This window comes from Mustela erminea, chromosome 18 (genome assembly GCF_009829155.1).
Source record: "Mustela erminea isolate mMusErm1 chromosome 18, mMusErm1.Pri, whole genome shotgun sequence".
Classification (NCBI taxonomy): domain Eukaryota; kingdom Metazoa; phylum Chordata; class Mammalia; order Carnivora; family Mustelidae; genus Mustela; species Mustela erminea.
The window spans coordinates 19,670,970-19,692,615 of NC_045631.1; the positions used below are offsets into that span (position 1 = coordinate 19,670,970).

General features: G+C 45.3%; 1 protein-coding gene across 6 annotated transcripts in view; it reads right to left on the minus strand.

Moving 5' to 3' along the window:
- The window catches only part of SUPT6H (SPT6 homolog, histone chaperone and transcription elongation factor), a 33,893-nt gene that overhangs the window by 11,786 nt on the left and 461 nt on the right, over window positions 1–21,646 (minus strand). For 4 of the 6 annotated variants that reach the window (XM_032320985.1, XM_032320986.1, XM_032320981.1 and 1 more), the window contains exons 2-23: window positions 11,919–12,060; window positions 10,989–11,147; window positions 10,815–10,891; window positions 10,258–10,450; window positions 9,953–10,037; window positions 9,038–9,311; window positions 8,129–8,230; window positions 7,774–7,890; window positions 6,731–6,820; window positions 6,381–6,523; window positions 5,300–5,448; window positions 5,049–5,147; window positions 4,441–4,570; window positions 4,206–4,356; window positions 3,909–4,063; window positions 3,529–3,724; window positions 2,987–3,126; window positions 2,748–2,865; window positions 1,382–1,458; window positions 1,015–1,150; window positions 591–728; window positions 345–512 (exon numbers count right to left, since the gene is read on the minus strand). In XM_032320985.1, coding sequence (XP_032176876.1) covers window positions 345–512; window positions 591–728; window positions 1,015–1,150; window positions 1,382–1,458; window positions 2,748–2,865; window positions 2,987–3,126; window positions 3,529–3,724; window positions 3,909–4,063; window positions 4,206–4,356; window positions 4,441–4,570; window positions 5,049–5,147; window positions 5,300–5,448; window positions 6,381–6,523; window positions 6,731–6,820; window positions 7,774–7,890; window positions 8,129–8,230; window positions 9,038–9,311; window positions 9,953–10,037; window positions 10,258–10,450; window positions 10,815–10,891; window positions 10,989–11,147; window positions 11,919–12,027 — 3,006 coding nt within the window. In that variant the 5' untranslated portion in view covers window positions 12,028–12,060. Of the gene's footprint in view, window positions 1–344; window positions 513–590; window positions 729–1,014; window positions 1,151–1,381; window positions 1,459–2,747; window positions 2,866–2,986; window positions 3,127–3,528; window positions 3,725–3,908; window positions 4,064–4,205; window positions 4,357–4,440; window positions 4,571–5,048; window positions 5,148–5,299; window positions 5,449–6,380; window positions 6,524–6,730; window positions 6,821–7,773; window positions 7,891–8,128; window positions 8,231–9,037; window positions 9,312–9,952; window positions 10,038–10,257; window positions 10,451–10,814; window positions 10,892–10,988; window positions 11,148–11,918; window positions 12,061–14,584; window positions 14,716–21,646 lie in introns of all 6 variants that reach the window. The other 2 variants (XM_032320984.1, XM_032320983.1) reach the window with 1 other exon arrangement.

Below are 21,646 nucleotides of genomic sequence, written 5' to 3' on the forward strand. Positions count from 1 at the left end.
AAAATATTACCAAAATTTCTAAAGCTCCCTGCATACCACCCTCTTTAGCCTCCGAATGAAATCCCTTTTTTTCCCACTGGAATGAACCACTATCCAGAGGCTGGATACTCTTCTCACTTTCTTCCATCTGTTTTAAATCTTGGTTTATGGCTATCTTTCCCACAGTATAGTAGTGAAGAGCATAGCTGTGGTCTCAAGTCTGACTTGGACTCTCACTAGCTGGATGACTCTGGACAAATCCCTTGACTCCTCTGACTTTGGTCTTTTGTCAAATCATGCTGGCAGAGTGTGAAGGCTCAATGAAATGGGAACTTTTCTTATTTTCTAATTCAACCCCATCCTACCTTGAGGAGATGTGTCCCTTTTCGAGGTCCCAGGCCACAGACATATTGGATTAAGGCCTGGCTGTATGGGTGGGCGATGGCACGGTTGACATCGACCCCAACCTCATTGACTCGGTTGATAAATTCACAGTACAAGGCGTTGAGCAGCTCCTCTTTCACCACGTGCTCCTGCAAACACAGAACAGGCAGGGGTAAGGTTCTTGTACCATTTTGCCTGCTCAGGCTTGCCTGTCAAACCCTACTCACCTGCAAGGGATGAAACTTGAGACACAGGATGTCTTCATCAGAGCTGCACACCTGGGCAAATTCAATCAGAGGGTCCTGGATGCGCCGGGCCAGGGAGACAGCCTGTCTCAGCACTGGAGGGTAATCCCGGAACTCTGCCTAGAGTCAAATGAGGACCAGCAGGACGATTAAGTTCTCTCAGCTCTCAACAGCAAAAGGAATCACAAAGTGTTCTGGCCTCAAGTCACTTTCTTGTCCCCTCAGGGGCCAATTTTATCTGCAGTGCTCCCTATCTGAGCCATTACTGGTGAAATGAAGCACCCCCACAAGGGTAATTGAGTAAGCGCAGTCCTGTGCCCTTGATCACTTTCGTTTCCCTATTAAATTTCCCTGGGATTCACAGCTCTTACGTGTGCAGCTCCCAAGAACGGGGCTCCAGCATTACCTCTGATTTCTTGCTGTTCATATAGAGAATGGCCAACTCATTATCAACCAGCTCCACCCCAATAGAGGACAGCTGTTGGCCCTGGTCCAGTTCATGCACAATGCGCTTCACATCTTCAATCAACATCTGGGCGTCCCTGGAGGGAGGAGGGGTGTTAGGTCAGGGCTCTTTCTGAATAGTTTATCAAGGACGGACAGACTCAGGGCTGGGATGGGGGCAGGTTGGGGAAGGAAAGAACTCTGAAGACAAAGAGATACTCCTTGGGGATGGGAAATTTACCAATGGTCTACAGAGGCATATGCCAGATTCGATAAGAAAGGACGAGTGAATTTAAGTGAGGTCTAGTCTGATCCCCTGGTGCCCCTACCTGTTTTCTCCTGCGACTGTAACCACATGAGGTTTTTTGTTCAGAAGAAATTTCTTTAGGGTTTCAATATCTTGAGCCTGGATTGAAATAAAATTAGAACTAAATGGCTCCGAAGATCGGGAGATTTTTAACAGCTTTCCCTCCCTAAGTAATACCAAGACCTCATAAGACCAAAGAACAGTAAGCTCCAAGTTAGACTGTCTAAGTGGAACACAAATCAAGGAGACTAAGGTCTCTGGATTCAATATCATATATGCATTAATGTTTCCTAAAATTACTATACCTCTGGCTCATACTTGGTTGTGATCAAACACATTTGTCTTCCTTTTCTTCCTTTTTAGTAACCTCTACACTCAACATGGGGCTTCAACTCACAACCCTGAGAGCAAAAGTCCCATGCTCCCCTGACTGATCCAAACATACTTGGTTTTTACTAACATAAACCACTGTTTGGTTGGCAGGATTATTCTAAACTCATTTCACTGTTTTCTTTAAAAAAAAAAAGGTTGTTAGGGGTGCCTGGGTGGCTCAGTGGGTTAAAACCCCTGCCTTCGGCTCAGGTCATGATCCCTGGGTCCTAAGATCGAGCCCTGCATCAGGTTCCCTGCTCAGCGGGAAGCCTGCTTCCTCCTCTCTCTCTCTCTGCCTGCCTCTCTGCCTACTTGTGATTGCTGTCTGTCAAATAAATAAATTAAAAAAAAAAAAGGCTGTTAATGGGGCACCTGGGTGGGTCAGTCGGTTAAGCGTCTGCCTTATGCTCAGGTCATGATCCCAGGATCCTAGGATTGAGCCCCACGATGGGCTCCTGCTCGAGAACTAGGCTCTCCCTCCCTCTTCCCCATACTCATGCTCTATTTTCTCTTGCTCTCTCAAATAAATAATAATAAAAAAAAAGGTTGTTAAAAATTATTTTAGAATGTAGCGCTCTCGGCAAAATGAAAAGATACCGTTAGGTTAAAAAAAAAATCAGAAACATATACGTGAGATGAATTCGAATTCCCCTTTCCTTGGAAAAAAGACACTGAAAGGCTAAAGCTGGGAAAAGGTTGGCTTAATGCCTCACTGGCTTTCAGCTCCTGGAACAGGATGACCCAGATGCTGGTAAGAACAGAAGCCATAATGGCAGCTCCCAGAAGCACACAAGGCCGAGGACTTGGCCTCCAGCCAGAAGTAAATTCTGCATCAGGACTTGAGTGCCATCTACTGCTTATGGAAGTGAGGCTTCTCCCAAGACTCCAGGGTTTAGCAAACCGGTAGAGGTAATCAGGGTCTTGCATAGACGTTATATAGACCATGAACACACATCCCCATGGAATTGTAAATGCACTTAAAATGTACACTTGGTTACCCCATCCCAGCCACTTGCCTTCTTTTCTCGTTCCTCCTCTCTCCATGCAGTTCGCCGTTTGGTAAAATGGGGCAGCCGAAGGAAGTCTGTCACTTCTCCTTCGCCGTTGACCAAAGCGCAGAACACAGGGTGATCTCTGCCAACCAGACCAGGAAAGAACAGTGCAACAGTCAGAAATAAAAGAATACAGCTAGAGAAGAATGGGATTAAGAAGATAGGGAAGGGGTGAGGCTGGGCAGGCACGAACGGGCAGTCACCTGGCAGAGGAGAAAGCGATGCCTAGAACGCGGATGCCCTTCCCTTGGTTCTCATCCATAAAGTCATCATCTTCCTCTACCTGCTGATCTGGCCGGTAGGGTGCGACCCTCAACCAGTTGTAGAGTTTCCGACTACAGGCCTGAGGAGACACACCAGACACTATGGCCGAGAGGCTCACAGAGTGTGCGAAGGACACAGATGTGGGTGCGCATGTGCAAAGGTTGTACTGATATGCGCACATACTTCTAATCCTTCACAGGCTTATGGTGCGAAGGCATACGTTGCTTCTGGACACAGGGGAGTATACGGAGAACAGTAATAAAAACAAAGAATGTTTGGATTGGGGGTGGCGAGTCAAGAGGCTCTTCAAATGGGGAGGTCTTGGAGTGACCCCTGGCCTTGTATGTGCTCCCCGTGATTACCTCCCCCTGCCCCCAGTGTTTCTCTATTAGCTAGAAGACTACTGTTAAGGGGTTCCTGAATTCTCAGCTCTAGTTTGGAGAAATCACAGGACAAAGGACCGCCGAGTTTCTGTCTTCACCTTTATGACATATTCTTTGGCTTCTGCCAGCAACTTGTTCTTGAGCTCTTTGGCCATCTGTACATAGAGGAACTGCTGCAAAGCCCGTTCGATGGCCATGGTACGCTGCCGGTTCCACTCCTGCACCTGGTGGCTGAACTCATCTCGGTAGTAAAACTGTTTGATCTCTTCGAAATATGTCTGGTCATTGCCGTAGCTGAGGAGAGACAACACGGCAGTGTTGGGGAGGAAGGAAAGGGGATACTCCAGTGTCCATAAACGTTGAGTGAGCCAGGGACAATGACTCGCTCAACTCTGAAACTGCAGTTCACATTCCTGAGGGAACCCCTCCCTCATCAAGCCCTCCCCCAATGAGCCCCCTCCCCCAGGGCTCTGCTTACCCTTCTACCCCCTTCATGTCTATGCTGATGTCAATGGTGAGCAGCCCCTCGTCTTCAGCCAAGCATATCTTGAGGAACTGGTCATCTCTCAGTTCCTTAACAGGCTTGTTCTTTAAGTACTTGAAGGAATAAGCGTAGTGGGCCTCATCCACATCCTGTAGACACCAAGAGGAATCATCAGCCTACTGACAGGCTGGCTTGAGCAGATGGCTCAGCTGCGCACGAAAGCAAGAAACTCAGTTCAGTCGAACACAGAGCTGGGCTGCGTGTCAGATCAAAACCCTGCACCCAGCTCACCTTTCTACCTTTCTTGGTGGGGGTTATATTGAGTTTGGCTCTCTCCTGGAAGGTCTGCCTCAGCACCTGTCGGACGAGGGGCTCTCGGGCAATCTGCAGGGCTACCATGTAGCGGGCACCTTCTAGCACAGCTTCTGGCGTAGGGAACTGGCTGTGGGGAAAACGTGGCAGCTGCAGGATGACAGTGTCTGGCCCTCAGGCCCTTCCTCCTGCCAGCTACTTGTTGCATGCCTACCTGCAAACGTAATCCTTGGCCAACTCCAAAGGCTCTGCAGGGAACTGCTCTGTCTCATGCCGCTGGTAGCTGTCCCGGAGGTTTTCCCCGAACTGCTCAGGAGTAAGCCCGAACTTTTTGGCCAGACCATCTAAAGCATACAGGAGGGTGAAGGGTAAAACAATAGCTAGGCTGACAAATCTCTTTGCTCTGGGTCCAGAGTAGCAACTCTGGGCACTAGACTTTAAGAGGGTCACAAAAAAGCAGGACCAGGAATTTTACAAGGAATAGTAAAATGGCCTTTAAACACCTGACAAGCTGTTATGAAACAGGAATTTTCTCTGACTCTTGCACTCAGAACTAAGGTAGAATTTATAGTAAAAGAACATCTGAAAGATAGGAAGGACCCTGCCCCTCTGACTGTATGCACTTCCCATTCCTTCAGAAAGTTCGGGAAAGGCCGGACCATTACTGTGAAGTGGGTGTGGGTGCTGGGGGCCTGTGGTCAGAACTGGACTGGTGATTTGCTCAGATGTCTGTTAAGTCCTCTTCCTGCCCACCAGTAACTACCAGGAAACTTCCCTTGCTCATGGCTACAAGACCCAGGACACAAAGCAGCTGGCTTTTACCTAGCCCAGCACTCTGGCAGATGGTGTACATGTCTCGGCGGGAGGCCTGCTTGAGCTCTGGGCCCCTCTGCTCCTCATCTTCTGCCTCTTCACCCTCACCTGGGAAGAAACCGTGTGTTAGTGTTCCAGTTTCCAGTCACTCCCGAGGATCTGACACATGTAGAGAGAAGCCCCAAAGGGCACTCAGCCCGGGCCGTCCCAGGGGACGGTGTGGCCATTAAGCCGCCTGGGTTTTCTTTTCCAGCACTCGCCTTCCTCATCTCCCTCTTCCCGTACACGCTTCAGCTTCTTGCGGCTGGCCTTGGCGGCATTCTGCATCTTGGGGATATCACGGCCATAATAAAGCAAGAAATGGTTGTAGACATCTTTCAGTTCATCCATTGACTGCACATCCTTAAGCCTGGAGGAAAGGGACACAAGACCTTAATTGTCACTGAGTAAAAGTATAAACCCAGTCAGTACTGCTGCAAGAGGTCCAGTTCCCATGGAGGCAAGATCCCAACTGGGATGGGTGCCTGTACTCTTCAATTATTAGAACTATACACCACCACCAGACCATGACTTACTTGCAACCAAGATATCTTAGAGAAGCAATACATCGAATGGTGGTTGGCGGTTGTTACAACACTTGATCTTAGCCAAAAGGACAAGAAGGGATGGTTGGCAGTTGTTACAAATGGAGATGAAGCTGTGAAGTATCATGTCTCTAGCAAAGTTCAGAGTCCTTGAGAAGTCTGCCCCCCCTACCCTCCAGCTTCAAGACACTGGCCACTAAAGTCATCTGCTCCCCTCCCACACGCCACACTGACTGCAAGCTGTTCAAACTCCTTTCTGGTTGTAATTTGGTTTCCCATATAACTTTACATGCAAGGAATTCTCTGATCAGCAAACGTGACTGTATTATCCTTTTAACCTTTTAGAACCAACATAGATCACTAAGATGAATTTGCCTGCCAGAAAAATCACTTCTGATGTGGTGACAAATCAGATTTTTATTTTTTTTTATTTTTTTTTAAATTTTTTAAATTTTTTTTTTTTAAAGATTTTTATTTATTTATTTGACAGAAATCACAAGTAGATGGAGAGGCAGGCAGAGAGAGAGAGAGGGAAGCAGGCTCTCTGCTGAGCAGAGAGCCCGATGCGGGACTCGATCCCAGGACTCTGAGATCATGACCTGAGCCGAAGGCAGCGGCTTAACCCACTGAGCCACCCAGGTGCCCCCAAATCAGATTTTTAAAGGACGGACCCTGCGCTGAGGACTTAGTAGCTTACACTGCTCCCTGGGCACCTGCCTGTGGTCTCCCTGAATGGAATAAACCCTGCACACATCACCTCTCCATGTCGGTGGTATCCAGAGCCCGGATGCCATCAGCAAGGGGTTTGTCAGGGTCAGCGGAAATCTGCTCATACTGGTAAGCCTGCATCTTCTCAAACAGCCGTGTTAGGTTCTCTTTGCGGATCCTTAGTTGGGTCCACTAGGACGAGAGAGGGCAGGAGTAAGTGCTGGTGTTTGGCTTCGGAGACCTGAGGCTGACTGTTTCTTACCCGGAGCCCCTGGAGGGAGAGCTTGATAGGCTGGGGAGGTTTGGGCTGCCACCTGGTATGTATAAGCAGCTCAGGTTCTGGCAGTAGTGGTTCCCAATCCATACCTCAGCCTCTTAGGGGCCATAGATCCATCTTACCTTTTCATCCCACTGCCACACCCTCCATAGGTCATTGATATGCAACTCAGGCTCCACATATTCTTTACGGTAGAAAGCAATAAAAGGCACCTAGAGTAGTATGGAGACTGCAGTCAACCAGAGTGGAAAGATCTGTAAGGAGCTCATTTGACAGAGGGGTAAATAGGGCTAGAAAATTTCAGTCAGAAGTTTGACCTCCCTCACTGGCTCATCAAGGGCCTCTGCTCTCCCCAGCAGGGGAAAATGATGTTGGAGACAGGTAACATCATTTTCCTGATCACCACCAGAGTCTCCTTTGGTTCTCACACTCTTGAGCCAAGGGACCACATCTGAGGACAGGAGAAGGGGGTTCCCATCTGACAGGTAGCTCCCTTTTCCCTCAATCCCTAGGTGAATTTCTTCCTTTTTTTAAAGATTTTTATTTATTTATTTGACAGAGAGATACAGCAAGAGAGGGAACACAAGCAGGGGGAGTGGGAGAGGAAGACGCAAGCTCCCCGCTAAGCAGGGAGCCTGATGCGGGGCTTGATCCCACACAACCTGAGCCGAAGGCAGATCTTAACAACTGAGCCACCCAGGCGCCCCCCCCCTTTTTTAAACATTTTATTTATTTATTTGATGGAGAGAGAGATCACAAGTAGGCAGAGAGGCAGGCAGATAGGGGGAAGCAGGCTCCCCACAGAGCAGAGAGCCCGATGTGGGGCTCGATCCCAGGACCCTGGGATCATGACCTGAGCCGAAGGCAGAGGCTTTAACCCACTGAGCCACCCAGGCGCCCCCCCTTTTTTTTTTTTTTTTTTTGAGAGTGCGCACACAAGCATGTGCACAGCAGGGTGGGGTGGGGTGCCGGGTGGGCAGAGGGGCATGGAGACAATCTAAAGCAGGTTCCATGCCCAACACAGAGCCTGATGTGGAGCTCAATCCTAAGATCCCAAGATCAGGACCTGAGCCAAAATCAAGAGCTAGACACTCAACTGAGCCACCCAGGCACCCCCACAGCTCAATTTCTAACCAGTGGGCCGTCAGAGAGCTTGAGCCGCTACCTCAAAGTGTTGGTTTCGCATGAAGCCTAGGGCTTCTTTAATCTTCTGAATTGTGCTGGGTCCTTTTCGACTGAAGCTGCTGCTTGGCTGCCCTCGGTCTAGGTAATCACAGCTTTCCTAGGGCCAGAAGAAAACAGAAACATCAACAATGCTTTCATTTGTTTTGTCTTACCATGTGTGAAACTGCTTCATGTCAAAGGATAACCTTATCAGATGAAATCTAGAAAAATCTCTCATACGCATAACACACACTCATACTATCCTGTACTAAGCACACAGATGTCTGGAGCAGATCTTCACCTTGATAAAGTGGCCCCCAGTTCATGTCAAACCTAAGGATCTTTTTTTTGGATACCTGCAGAGAAATGGTTGGTGTGGCAAAGGCATTCCTGTATATCCAGTCAGCTTCTTCTTCTAGTTCATCATCTTCAGCCCCCTTAACTGGGATGGAGCGGAGCTGTGGGGGAGAAGACAACAGTGAGGCCGATTTTATCCTGTATTCCTGTGGGAAACACATATACCACTCCAGGACAGAAACGTTAGCTCCACAGACAAACATTTCCGGCACCCTGGAAGAGGGTTGTCCTGGCACGAAGTAAACGCCTTGTGTATCTGCTAAAGGAAGCGTGCCATTTTAAGAACCAGAAGCACAAGCGCCTTCTCTAAGAGCTGGACTCCCTGCACCCCCTGGTCAGATGGGGTTCAAAGCCAATTTCCAACATACCATCCAGTATCAGATTGTTGCTAGACTGTTTCTCTGCTACAACTTTTGGAGGAAGGAGGCACAAGGCAGGTGATGACAGACTGGCAGAAGGACAGAAGCTGGTGCTTGCTTGCTTTCTTTTTTAAAAGATTTTATTATTTATTCAACAGAGAGAGAGAGGGAGAGAGACAGCAAGGGAACACAAGCAGGGGGAGTGGGAGAGGGAGAAGTAGGCTTCCCACCGAGCAGGGAGCCTGAGGCGGGACAGGATCCCAAGATTCTGGGATCATGATCTGAGCTGAAGGCAGAGACTAAACAACTTAAGCCACGCAAGTGTGCAAAGCTGGTCCTTTCTTTTTTTTTTAAAGATTTTATTTATTTATTTGACAGAGATCAAAAGTAGGCAGAGAGGCAGGCAGAGAGAGGAGGAAGCAGAATCCCTGCTGAGCAGAGAGCCCGATGCGGGGCTTGATCCCAGGACCCTGAGATCATGACCTGAGCCGAAGGCAGAGGCTTTAACCCACTGAGCCACCCAGGCGCCCCAAGCTGGTGCTTTCTTACCTGGAACCTCTCAGGCAGGTCTGTGGCCCGGATTTCATTGTCCTGATCTGTGAGGTGGCTGCTTTCTAGTTCGCTGGGCTCGTACATCTCGAAGATGCTCCTGCGGCTCACACGTTTCTTGGTGGTCTTCTTGGGGCGCACGCGGATCTCACCCTCAGCCTCATCATCCTCGTACTCATACTCTTCCTCCAGTTCTTCATCGTACTCATTGTATTTCTCAAACTCGTCATAGTCAAAGTCCACACCAAAAATCTCCTGGGCTTCCTGCAGGGCCCTGTGGGTGACAGCAAGAGGCTGCTGGGCCAGGTTCTGGTGAGAGGAGAGAGATGCACCCCATGCATAGATCCTTTACTTGCCCCAAAGGAAACAAAGATTAAGAAAAAGGTAAATTAAAAAAGCGTATTTACTGTGGAATAAAGGCTTAATTGGGGGATATTTCTGGGAAAATTATTATATATGGAAGATAAAAAGCCCATGGCTGGTAATGTGCCCATGTCAGGGATCAAAGAGCAATAGGGCACAACAACACAGGTCCATATTCTGCTCAGCAGGGCCATCTTCTGCTAAGGCAACACAGTATTCCCTCAGAGCAAAAGCTTTTGTCAACAAAATTATACTTAGAAGGCTGATATACAGATGAGTAAACATAAAGCCGCAGGTGCAGAGGGAGGCTGGACGGAGGCGTACACACAGGTGACTCCGCCCTGAGCCCACAATGGCCCCACAATGCAGAGAGCTCTCAGGGCTTCTAGGAGCAGTCTGACATTCCTGACCAGGAAAGCTTATCTGAGGCAGGGAAGCAAAAACGGTTCAGAGCTGGGATGTTCCATTTTTGGCAGAAACATCTGACCTCCTCCTTCCTGACTGCGTCTACTCAGATGCCCTTATCGCCACCCTGTAGCAGACCCCACTCACGCATCTGTGTATCCGGGAAGCTTTTTCCGCCACTTAGGTTTTTTCAGAGGCTGTCCATCATCATCCACAATGAAGTCATCAATGTCTGGGCAGGGAAGGAAGGGATTAGTGCTCAGAGGCAGGGCATGAGCTAGGACTGAATGGCTTTATTTCCTATCACGTGAGTGGCCAGGGAGAAGAGTAGAGAGACTCCTAAAAATGAACTTCTTTCTGTCAGATGCTGGGGGCCTTTAGTTACAGGATGGTTTCCCACCCTGCTTGTAGGAGCTAGGCAATCCCAGGCTTCCCTGCCTGATGCCACATACCTGATTCTTCATCATCTTCCTCCTCCTCCTCTGGAGGAGCCATGGGGGCCTCCACGGCTTCCTGCCCTTCTTCCCCTTCCCCATCCTGGAAGATTTCCTCCGCAATTGCCTCTTTTTCATGTTCTTCTTTGCCATATTCCTCCTCGTCATCATCCTCATCATCTGACATTTTTTTGACACGTCGGTATTTTTGCTAGGGGTGGGAAAACCTTTCTCATCAGGGTCTGAGGGGACGGGCATTAAGGATGCTTGCTTTCTAGTCTCACTCCCATTTTCCCACCATGGTTGCGCTGACCAGGGGAGATGGCAAAGAACATGTTAAGTGATGCTCTTTGAGCACCAAGCCCACCCCTGAAACTCTGACAAGCCTGTCTCCAACAGGCATCCAGTTCGGGGATGCAAAGCTGGTCTCCACGGCACAAGGACTCGGAGCAACTTTCTCTTCCCTAATGCTTCCCAAAGCATTCTGGAGTGCCTCATCCCCCCTGAAATCACGGAATTTCAAGGATTTTTCTTTCCTTCATTCCCCAGGGACAGAGATAAAGAGTGAGACTTACTCCTCTTTTGACTTTGACACCCAAATTCTCCTCAATGAGGTCAAAATCATCATCCTCCAGGCGGTCATCAAAAGATGCTGGAGAAAACAAAGTGTTACCCATGGCGACAGAGAGGTCCCCTTCTCCACTGCAACTTCCACCCCAGCCTCGCTTGACTGAGGAGAGACTACTCACTGCGTTTTCTCTTCTTGTGGCCAACATCATCTTCTGAATCACCAGAGTCACTACCCTCATCCTCCTCCCCTTCATCTTCATCGTCATCATCATTGATAAAGCCTTTCAGATTGCCTTGCTCATCCTGATCATCTAGGTTCTCCTCCTCCTCCTCCTCATCTGGAAAACATGCATGTTTGAGGTATGGAGTTTGGGTAATGGGCTGGAGTGGGGCGGGGCCACCTGCTGGACTGTGATTCTCTCTGCTCTAAAGCTAATGATATGGGTGCCATGCTAACTTTTCAGCCTCATTTAAAGATGTAAAACATGGCCAGTGACATATAGCAGCAGTATCTGGAAAAGGATGATCTCCTTTCTATGTTCACCATCTGTATTTACGCAAAGATGATCTTCCTAATTAGCTGGGCTCTTCAAAATTCACACTAGATTTAGAGCCGCCAATAATCTTTGTTTTCCTCTTAGTTTATAAATTTGGCAGCTATATTACTTCTTTTATCCCTAATTCTTTTGATAAAACTTACATTTACCTTTCTGTCTTTAAAACCATTTCATGGTTCTACTCTGCTGAGGATCCTAATGGTTGCGTTTGGCCAGAGAAATAGGAAACTGGGCACAAAAATACCAACACTGCTAGGTCTCTAAAAGAGGAAAACATTACATATATATTTATTCGTTGGTTTACTGTCTGTCCCCACCCACTAATGTAAACTCCAAGACAGCAGGGTCTTTATATTTCTAGTTCTAGGCACAGTGCCTGGCATACAGCAGACAGATGCTCACTAAGTATTTTCTATAAATTACTGAAAATTCTCAAGCTGGTACCTCATGTGTGATAACTTCTGTGCTCAGCCTGAGCCTCTCATCAGCAAGATTCCAACTATCCAAAGCTTAGCAATAGTGGGGAGAAGCTTGAGGCTGGGGCCTCCTCACCGTCATCCTCCTCTTCCACAAATTTCTTGGTGACTCGGGGCACCACTTCGCCTTCATCATTGTACTCTTCCTCCGACTCCTCAGCCTCGCTTTCCACAAAATCAGACATGGCTGCAGCTTCTCACGGCCTGCCCAAAGATGACTAGGGAAGAAAGGAAGATGGGGATAAAAAAATTTAAAAATGAGACACATGACTTTACAGAGTACCCTTAAGCCTTTCCACCAATAGCCGTTTAGTCACATGCCACAACTCTGCCTCCTCCATCATTCCCACCGAGGGAGGAGACAGTAAGAATCAGATGGCTCCATCGCATCCATTTTCCACCCCTCCCATTGTTACCACTCTCAGATGTTCCTTTAAAAAGATGATTGATTAAAAAAAGAAGATAACTGATTACCCTGGACTTCTTCATACATAGTTGACTCTTGAACAGCAGGAGTTTAAGCTGCATGGATCCACTTACAGATTTTTTTTCAATAAATACAGACTACTGTAAATGCATTTTCTCCTCCATGTGATTTTTTTTTCTTTAAGATTTTATTTATTTATTTGACAGAGAGAGAGAGTGATCACAAGTAGGCAGAGAGACAGGCAGAGAGAAAGAGAGGGAAGCAGGCTCCCTGCTGAGCAGAGAGCCCAACGCGGGGCTCGATCCCAGGACCCTGAGATCATGACCTGAACCGAAGACAAAGGCTTAACCCACTGAGCCACCCAGGCGCCCCTCAATGTGCTTTTCTTAACATTTTCTTTTCTCTAGTTCACTTTAAGCATATATAGTAATATATATATAGGTATATAATACATATGACGTCCAAAATGTATTCATTGACTATTTAGGTTATCATGTTATGTTATCTCAGTCCACAGTAGGCTATTGGTAAAGTTTTCGGGGAGTCAAAAGTTATATGCAGATTTTTAATGGTCGGGGAGGCCAGTGCCCCTAACTCCCACGTTCTTCAAGGGTCAACTGTATAACAAAGAATTTTATCTCACTTATCATTTGGGGGCAGGAATGGGTGAATGAGGAAAGAAATTAGTGTAGGAGTGGTTATATAGGTAGGGATATGGTAGCAGCGAGATTATATGACTTGCTCATAAGAAATTTGGGTATTTCTTAAGCAAGTGCCATCTAAATGACAAATACTTCATTTATACTACATTTGGCTGCTGACAGAGTGAAAAGGACAATTCTTTTCCACAGATTAAATGACATTTCATGAACTTGAGCCATGTGTGTGACTACTGATTGGGAGTATGTGAATGGAGAAGGGGGGTCTCTTTAAAAACATGAGAACCATAACTCTATTTTTACCATTTACTTCCCTAGCCAAAAAACATTTTGAAAGTCACCTCCACAGCTTACAAAATAAAGGCAACATAGTTAAATGCAAAGATTGCTGAGCTTAAGAGTACAGATCAAAACCTGGTCCCGTCATCTACCAGATATATAAACTAAGCGAATTACTGAAATTTGTCTGGATTATCAACTACTTCTGAAAAACAGGAATAGCACTACCTACCTTGTAGAGCAGTTGAGACTATTAGATGACACAGGGGAAAGAACCAAATTTATGGTTTCAATCAATGTTAACTGAGTCTGAATTTGAATCTTGGGCCCAATTTTTCTTAGCATTCTGTAATTTTGTACCAACCAGTCCCAACTCTGTCTTCTACCTCCCCGCTTTCAGACTCACCCAGAGCCTGGAAATGGCAGAACCATAACATGGAGTTACCTGGGCCTTGTAGGACTTTATTAGATTTATTTATTTGAGAAAGAGAGAGAGGGAGGAGAATCTCAAGCGGACTCTGCACTGAACATGGAGCCCAATGCATAGCTGAGTCTCACGACCCTGAGATCAGGGCCTGAGCCAAAACCAAGAGTAGGACGCTTAAACGACCATGCTACCCAGGTGCCCCGTATCTTGTAGGACTTTAAAAAAACCAGGGGCACCTTGGTGGTTCAGTGGGTTAAAGCCCCTGCCTTCGGCTCGGGTCATGATCCTGGGGGGGGTCTCTGCTCAGCAAGGAGCCTCCCCCCCCCCCCCGCCCCACCACCTGCCTCGCTGCCTACTTCTGATCTCTGTCAAATAAATAAATAAAATCTTAAAAAAAAAATAAAACTTAAAACACAGCACACATCACACACATCATAATATCAAGATCCTATTCTGGAATCCTGAAGCTGGCTGCTGATAAACTCAGCATCATTCCTCACCTTGTCCTGAATTATGGTCCATCGTGTATGTGCCCATTCTCCACACCTAAGATCACAAGCTTCAGGATATTAAAGACCATATCTAAATGAAGGAGTACTAAAAACTATGAAAACATAAATGGCCAAACGAGAGGCATCAGAAGGCACTTTGTGATTCTGTACCAAGTAACTTATATCCTTCTAGTGCTCTGCACAAAATAGGAACAGCTAAATATCTGTTAAATAAATTACTTGTGTTTTCATATTGTTGCCACATTTCCAGGTAAAGATGGCAGTGGGATGGGAGAAAATAGGAGGTTGGCTAAGTTACCTGAAATGGTCTGAGCTCTAGAAAGAGCCTTAGGTGCTATGGCTCTAATTTTTCTGGAAATTACCCTTACTGATATCAAGTGATATCACAAGCAATTAATTTAAGATTGACTGAACTCAAAGAAACAAAACTGAAGGTACCGAGTTCTGGTGGAAAGGGAGGGGCAATGACATGGTCTTATGTTCAATTTCAGGCTGAGGTTTCAGATGCCATTCAAGCTTTACTGAATGCCTGCCGTGTACGTAGACGTGTACATACGTTCTGCTCAGACCTGGGGATTTGAGGAGAAGCAGGATTATTTCTGGTAGAGGGAGAGAGATATGAAAACAAATAAGGACCACGGAACAATTTTATGCATTACATGCAGAAAGCAGGCACAGGAAGAGAATTAGAAACCACCCAACCCACAACACTCATACAAAACTCAAGCAAACTAATATAGGCTTTTCCTTTAAGCAATTGAAAAAACAAGAGTGCCCAGAGGAACAGTAATCACACACCTACCAAGTCCCAGACACTTAAGGACATCTATTAACCCCTACACTGTCCTAGGAGTTAGAGTGCACTCTCTCCATTCAACAAAGGAGATGAAAGATTCACAGAGGAAGTCACTTGTTCAAGTTGCTACAAATATCTCAGTAAGAGCTGAGATCTGAGTTAAATTGTGTCAGACTCCGAAGTCACAGCTGCACAGCTGTTTCTAGTATGTCAGCAGGCCTAGTTCAAGTGTGGTCAGGAAACCATCTCCTCCCTTCTCTCATGAGTGTACAGTGGAGTTTTCCAGAGGTAATATGACAAATAGTATCACAACACTGAATGCAGAAGCAGATATGAAACCCAGCTGTATTCTATGAAGGGAGACATTAAAAAGATTGGGGGGGGCACCTGGGTGGCTCAGTCAGGTAAGCATCCGACTCTTGGATTCAGCTCAGGTGGTGATCTTAGAGTATGGGATGGAGCCCTGCACTGGGTGGAGTCTGCCTGTCCCTCTTCCTCTGCTCCCCTCATTCCCCACACCGTGTACATGTTCTCTCTCTCAAATAAATAAAGTCTTTAAAACAATGTCACTCTTCTCACTACTTTTGTTTTGAAGATTATAATTGTTTTTTAATAAAAGTATCATTTATGTTAAAATGTAGTGAGCTTATTTTTTCCCCAGTTATATTATTAACATATAATAGGCATAAAACACTGTATAAGTTTAAGGTGCACATAATACGTTAATTTAATATACCCATATACTGTAAAATAATTACTTTTTTGGCGATACTTTATTGTTATTTCAAAATGAATTAATATACCCAATTGTAATTTCTTATCTCATAAACATCAAAATACAAAAATCTCATAAATATCAACAGATACAACTCACATAAACACGATGTCTTTGCAATCTGAAATTATTTTTCAGATTATAAAAGGGTCCTAAGATCAACACATTTGAGAGTTGCTATGCTATACAGCTATACACCCACAGGGTGGTGATACAAGTCTTGTGCTTAGACCAATATTCTTTTTTCCCCCAAGACCTATGTCCTTAAGGTAGTTTACTTTGAGTACTGTAGAAAGTGAGTATGTAAAACTGCTAATTAAATCTGGTGCTCTAATTTGAATCCTCACATCAAGCCCCTGCCCCCAGCCCTGAACTAAGCCATTAAAAATAGATTTGGGTACAGTACCCCCCCCCCACATGGCTTGCTTTAATTAGGCTATCAGACCCACAAATTCAGTCTTAAAAGGCCTCAACATCTTCATATTAAATCCCAGCTCCTGCAGACCAGATGCCCTTCTGTCTACTCACCAGAGAGAAACAGACAGCCTACCTGACAAAAACAACAGCTTTTTCCCTCTGGGGGGCAGCTGGTGCTCTGTGCTACGCGCAGCTTTCCACCCATTCCCTAGGTTAGCAATAAAGTACATGCTGTGCTCTAGTGGGGGGAATGCTTCCAGTCTAGCTCAGTGCCAAGACTTTCAGTTAAAGAGGTGTACCAGAAGCAAGCCTGACTTGCTGCAACTCGCAGGAGCTAAATGTGTGGAGGGTGCCGCAGCACTGCAGGCTGAGGTTGGCAAGCAGCAACTATTCTCGAACAAAAACACTCATTATTAGCGTATGATTACTATTAACGTATGAGATCTGAGATGAGCCCAGCAGAATTCAGATTTTTTATTTAGAACTTAGGCTCTTGAATTTTCCCCACATTCAGACGGTTAAGTTAAATCTGCTACTGAAATAGGTCTAGAAAGGGCATGGGGTAGCAAAGAGAAGTTTCTCCAGGCAGAAGCACAGCTGCAGTACAAGATGTGGCTCAAAGGGAGAGGCTGGCCGTTACCATGACATTCTCTGGAAGAGGAATGGAGCTGGGATCAGATTGCCACAGGGAGGCCCTCGGCAGTCCCTCCTTTTCAACAAGATGATGTAGGAGGCAATTTAAAGGAGACCAGAGCAAAAAAGATGGCTGTTAATTCCCTCTGCCAGCTTCAGTGAACATTTATTTTTAAATACATACATACACATGTGTGTGTACACAGACACACACAGACACAGGATTAAGCTCTGTGCTGGGACTTGGGTATATATAAATGAGTAAAATATGCTTTTTTACCTTGGTTGAATTCAATCTATGTCAAAAAATTTGTACATGCACTTATGACAAAGCATAATGAACATTGTATTATAGTTATATACCAGGACTATGGAAGTGATATGAAGAGAGAGAGATGTCAGAGAATGCCTCAGAAAAGCTGATGCCTGAGTTGAGAGGAGTTAAGAGGATAATCTGGAAAAAGCAACATGAGCAAAGGTTTAGGCCTAAAAGGGCCTAGTGGTATGGGGAACAGCTCCACAAGTCTGCTATGGAGTTTCAACTCTAAAACGTTCGGTATTTTAAATTGAACAAAAGCCCAGGACTATTTCAGAAGTGTTCACAAGGGACTATCCAATTTGGAATTCAAAAACCTGGAAGTTTAGTAAATGAAGTATTCAGAATCCACTTAAGAAAAGTTCTTTTAAATTCAGAACTCTTGAAGAAAAATCCTAATCAAACCAAATCAAGATGTTAAAATAAAGAAAAAGTAAGAGGTTTCTGGCTGGCTCAGTCAGTAGAGCATGCACTGATCTCAGGGTTGTAAATTCAAGCCCATGTTGGGTGCAGAGATTACTTAAAAAAACAAAACAAAACGGGTCTGGGTGGCCCAGTGGGTTAAGCCTCTGCCTTCGGCTCAGGTCATGATCCCAGGGTCCTGGGATTGAGCCCCACATCGGGCTCTCTGCTCAACAGGGAGCCTGCTTCCCTTCCTCTCTCTCTGCCTCCTTCTCTGACTACCAAATAAATAAGTAAAATTAAAACAAAACGAAACAAAACAAAACCGCACACACACAAAAAACAGAAAACATTAACTCTACCTATCATCACTTTAATGTGCACACCACGTTTATAGGAAATAATATTATGAACTTTTCTTTTTTTTTTTTTTTTTAAGGGTTTTATTTATTTATTTGAGTGAGAGAAAGCACAAGCCAGAAGGGAGAGTCTGGGGGAGAGGGAGAAGCCGACTCCTCCCTGACCGGGGAGCCCAATGAGGGGCTTGATCCCAGGACCCTGACATCATGACCTGAGCTAAAGGTAGATGCTTAACGACTGAGCCACCTAAGTGCCCCTCTTAGGATCTTTTCAATAACAGAGCATAGAAAGCATTATTTGTTAATGATGACTAGCATAAGTAATTTAAAAATACAAGTAATCTCTTCTCTTTCCACATTTACTTGCAGAATAAGGACAAAAGAGGAGCAGAAACAACTGAAATATGTAACCAGAATCAGAATCCCTGCAAGAGAGGGTGGGAGTAAGTTACTGAGTCTTGTGCCACACACACTGGGGAACATATTCCTAACCACAGAGGGCCAGATCTGCCACTGCAGCACAAAATCTTACACTGATGATATGTAAATGAATGGGAGTTGCTTAATTTGGCCAAGGAGCTTTAATTTGTTGACCCATGATCTAGGAGTACAGGGATAACTGAAAGAACTGGTGACCAAGGTACCATGGGAGCCCATAAGAGTGGATTCCAATCTGGTTTTGAGAAAGTGACTTTGAATAAAGACTGTAAAACTGTGGAGGAATTAGCTAAGGGGAGGAGCTGGCTTCTCTGGTGGTCATACGAGTGGTGGTGGTATTGGAGGAGAGTATTTCCAGCACAAGGCCCAAGGCCAGTGGCAGGGCCAATGAGGGCCAGTTTGACTAGAGAGGGAGCAGGGTTCATAATGAGTTGGAGTGAAGTCATAAGAATCTTGATAGAGTAAGTTAAAGACTGTGGACTCTAAAAGGTGCTGGGAAAACCCCTGTAGGGTTTTAAACCGAACGGACTTAAACTGAATTGACTTAGTGTACTTGCTAATTCAACAAAGATTTATTTGAGGAGTGCCTACTACATGTCAGGTATATTAAAAAAAAAAAAAAAAAAAGAGTCCTTGTTCCTAGGATAGCTATATTCTGGTATAGAAAAGAAACAAAATAAACATTGCTCTAAGTACCAGAAAGGAAGTAAATACTCTCATCTCTGAGAGAGTGAGTTTAGCCTGAGATGTCAACAATAGGTAGAAGAGGTTCCTGGTAGAAAAGGTAGGCAAGAACTTGGCATATGGTAGGCAATGTCCTAAGGCCAGTGTGACTAGAGAATGATGAAGGCAGTAGAATGGGAGAAGGAGGAGGGGCCTGCTCAAGTAGGGCTCTGAAAGCCATGGAAAACCACTGGGGTGCTTTAAGCAGGGAGACCTGGATTGAAACAGGGAAAACTGAGGATACTCTTCTTGGAGCCCAGGCAAAAGATGATGGTGGTTTGGAATAGGGTGGTAGAAGCAGAGATGAGAACAGAAGACAGATTTGAAATATATTTTGGAAGAAATGACAGGACTTACCAAAAGCCTTGGGTAGGAGGGTAGTAAGGGAAGAGAATCCAAGATGATTCTCAGAGGTCTGGCTTCAGTTACCATGTCGATGAGAGTACTTCTTAGTGAAACAGGGGAGATCACGTTTGGAATTATGGGAAAACTAAAATGTTCTTTTTATTATGTTAGGTTTGGGATGTCTAAGAAACATCCAAATGGAACTATTAAATAGGCATTCTGTATATGACTCTGGAACACAGAGGAGGTAGGACTAAAGAGCTGAACTTTTGAACAGTTGCCACTTTTCAGATGGTAATTTAAGCCGTGAGACTGGATCATCTAAAGGACGTATGCAGAGAGCCCAAGATTAAACTCTGAAGGAAATTCAACATTTACACACCAGGCAGAGAGCAAAAGTGGCTAGCAAAGGACACTGAGAAGGAGCAGCCAGAAAAATGGAGATGATCCAGGAGTTAAGTGTCAATGAAACCAAGAGAAGAGTTTCTTGTTTTTTAAAAAAGATTTCATTTATTTGAGAGTGAGCAAGCACAAGCAATGGAAGGGAGAGAGAGAGAAGCAAGACACACCACTGACCAGGAAGCCTGACGGTGGCTCTATCTTAGGACTGTGGGATCATGACCTGAACCAAAAGCAGACGCTTAACAGGCTGAGCCACCCCCACCCCAAGAGAAGACTGAGTGTCAAGACAGAAGTAAACTGTGTTGCATATTCCAGGGATTGAGGAAAGTAAAAACAAAGTATCCATGAGATTTGGCAATAAAGAAATCATTAGTAACCTCAACCAGAGACCTTCAACCAAATGGTCAGAAGAGAAACCAGACTAGTAGAGCCAGAAAAATGAATAAAATTCAAGAAAGTTGACACAGATAGAAATCTGGCTATGAGAGAATTAAAAAAATAAGGATGATAGCTGGAGGGGGATGAGGGGGATTCCAGAACGTAATTTGTATGTGATGGGGAGAGATTTTTTTTTTAAGATTTTATTTATTACTTATTTGACAGACTGAGATCACAAGTAGGCAGAGAAGCAGGCAGAGAGAGGAGGAAGCAGGCTCCCTGCTCAGCAGAAAGCCCAATGTGGGGCTCGACCCCAGGACCCTGGGATCATGACCTGAGCCGAAGGCAGAGGCTTTAACCCACTGAGCCACCCAGGAGCCCTGGGAAGAGATTTTTATGGAGAGGTAGGATTGGGTGATTGATTTTACCAGAGAATAATGGAGAGGAAGAATCTAAGGATTTTACAAAAAATCCTGACCACAATGCCATTTATTGAGACCAAGAACATACGAGCACGGGCAAATTTACTTGCCTCCAAAGACGGTTTCCAGTATATTACATGGGCTTCCATTCTTATGAAGGTCTACTGACTGTGAAACCTGACAGCCTCTCTAGACTGCACCACTTCTAGACGTGAATAATCTCTTAATAAGGTTTAAACCTTTTAGGGAGTAACTATGCTAATCTAATTTAGTAGCCATACAAGCCAACTAAAGAAGAATGTATTTGTATTGGCTGAAGGGACTCAAGTGATGGAAAGGGGCTCTAAAATCAGGTGATGAAGGAGCAATCATACTTTTGAAATCAATATACTGAAGACTTTAGAATCGGTACCTTCCAAATAAACACTGCAAGTTAAGTCTTTTTTTCCCCCTAGAAGGAATTAATCAAATTCAAAACTGTTTACATTCTCCATGCTCATTAATAGCGGTGTTAACTCAATACTCCCTTGCTACTTCTGATATTACAGTGAATTTCCACGGATGCATTTTCAGAGAGCTTAGCCTCCTCTTAAAAAAATAATAATAATAATAAGTATCACTTCTTGAAACAACCAAGAGAAACGAACTGCTCCAGCTGGTTCAAGGGACTGCCTGGAGAGAAAGGCAGAAACTGGAAGAAAATCAAGTTTTGACTCAGTAGCCCATTCGGATATTTGCAGTAGGCGGTTGATGGTTGCAACCATCTATAAAAAGTTCTAATTTTATTTTCTACAATACGGAAAAAGAAGGTGTTTAGCATCGCCCTCTAGCCCAATGGCCTAACTCCTGAAAGATCCGTAGGTTTAACATCGCCAGAACAAAAAATTCGATCACCTGATCCTGACTCAGATGCCCCAAGTCCCTTCCATTCCCAAATCCTTTGGCGTGGCCCAATTTTCACAAGCTCTCGAGAGAAGCACGGAATCCCAGGAAGCCTGTTGATACAATTCACGGGCTCCGGGTAGCATAGGGCTGGGAAAAGCTCTGAGACTCTAGGAAACTACTCCGGTTTTCTTCCCCTTTTCCCTCGTAGA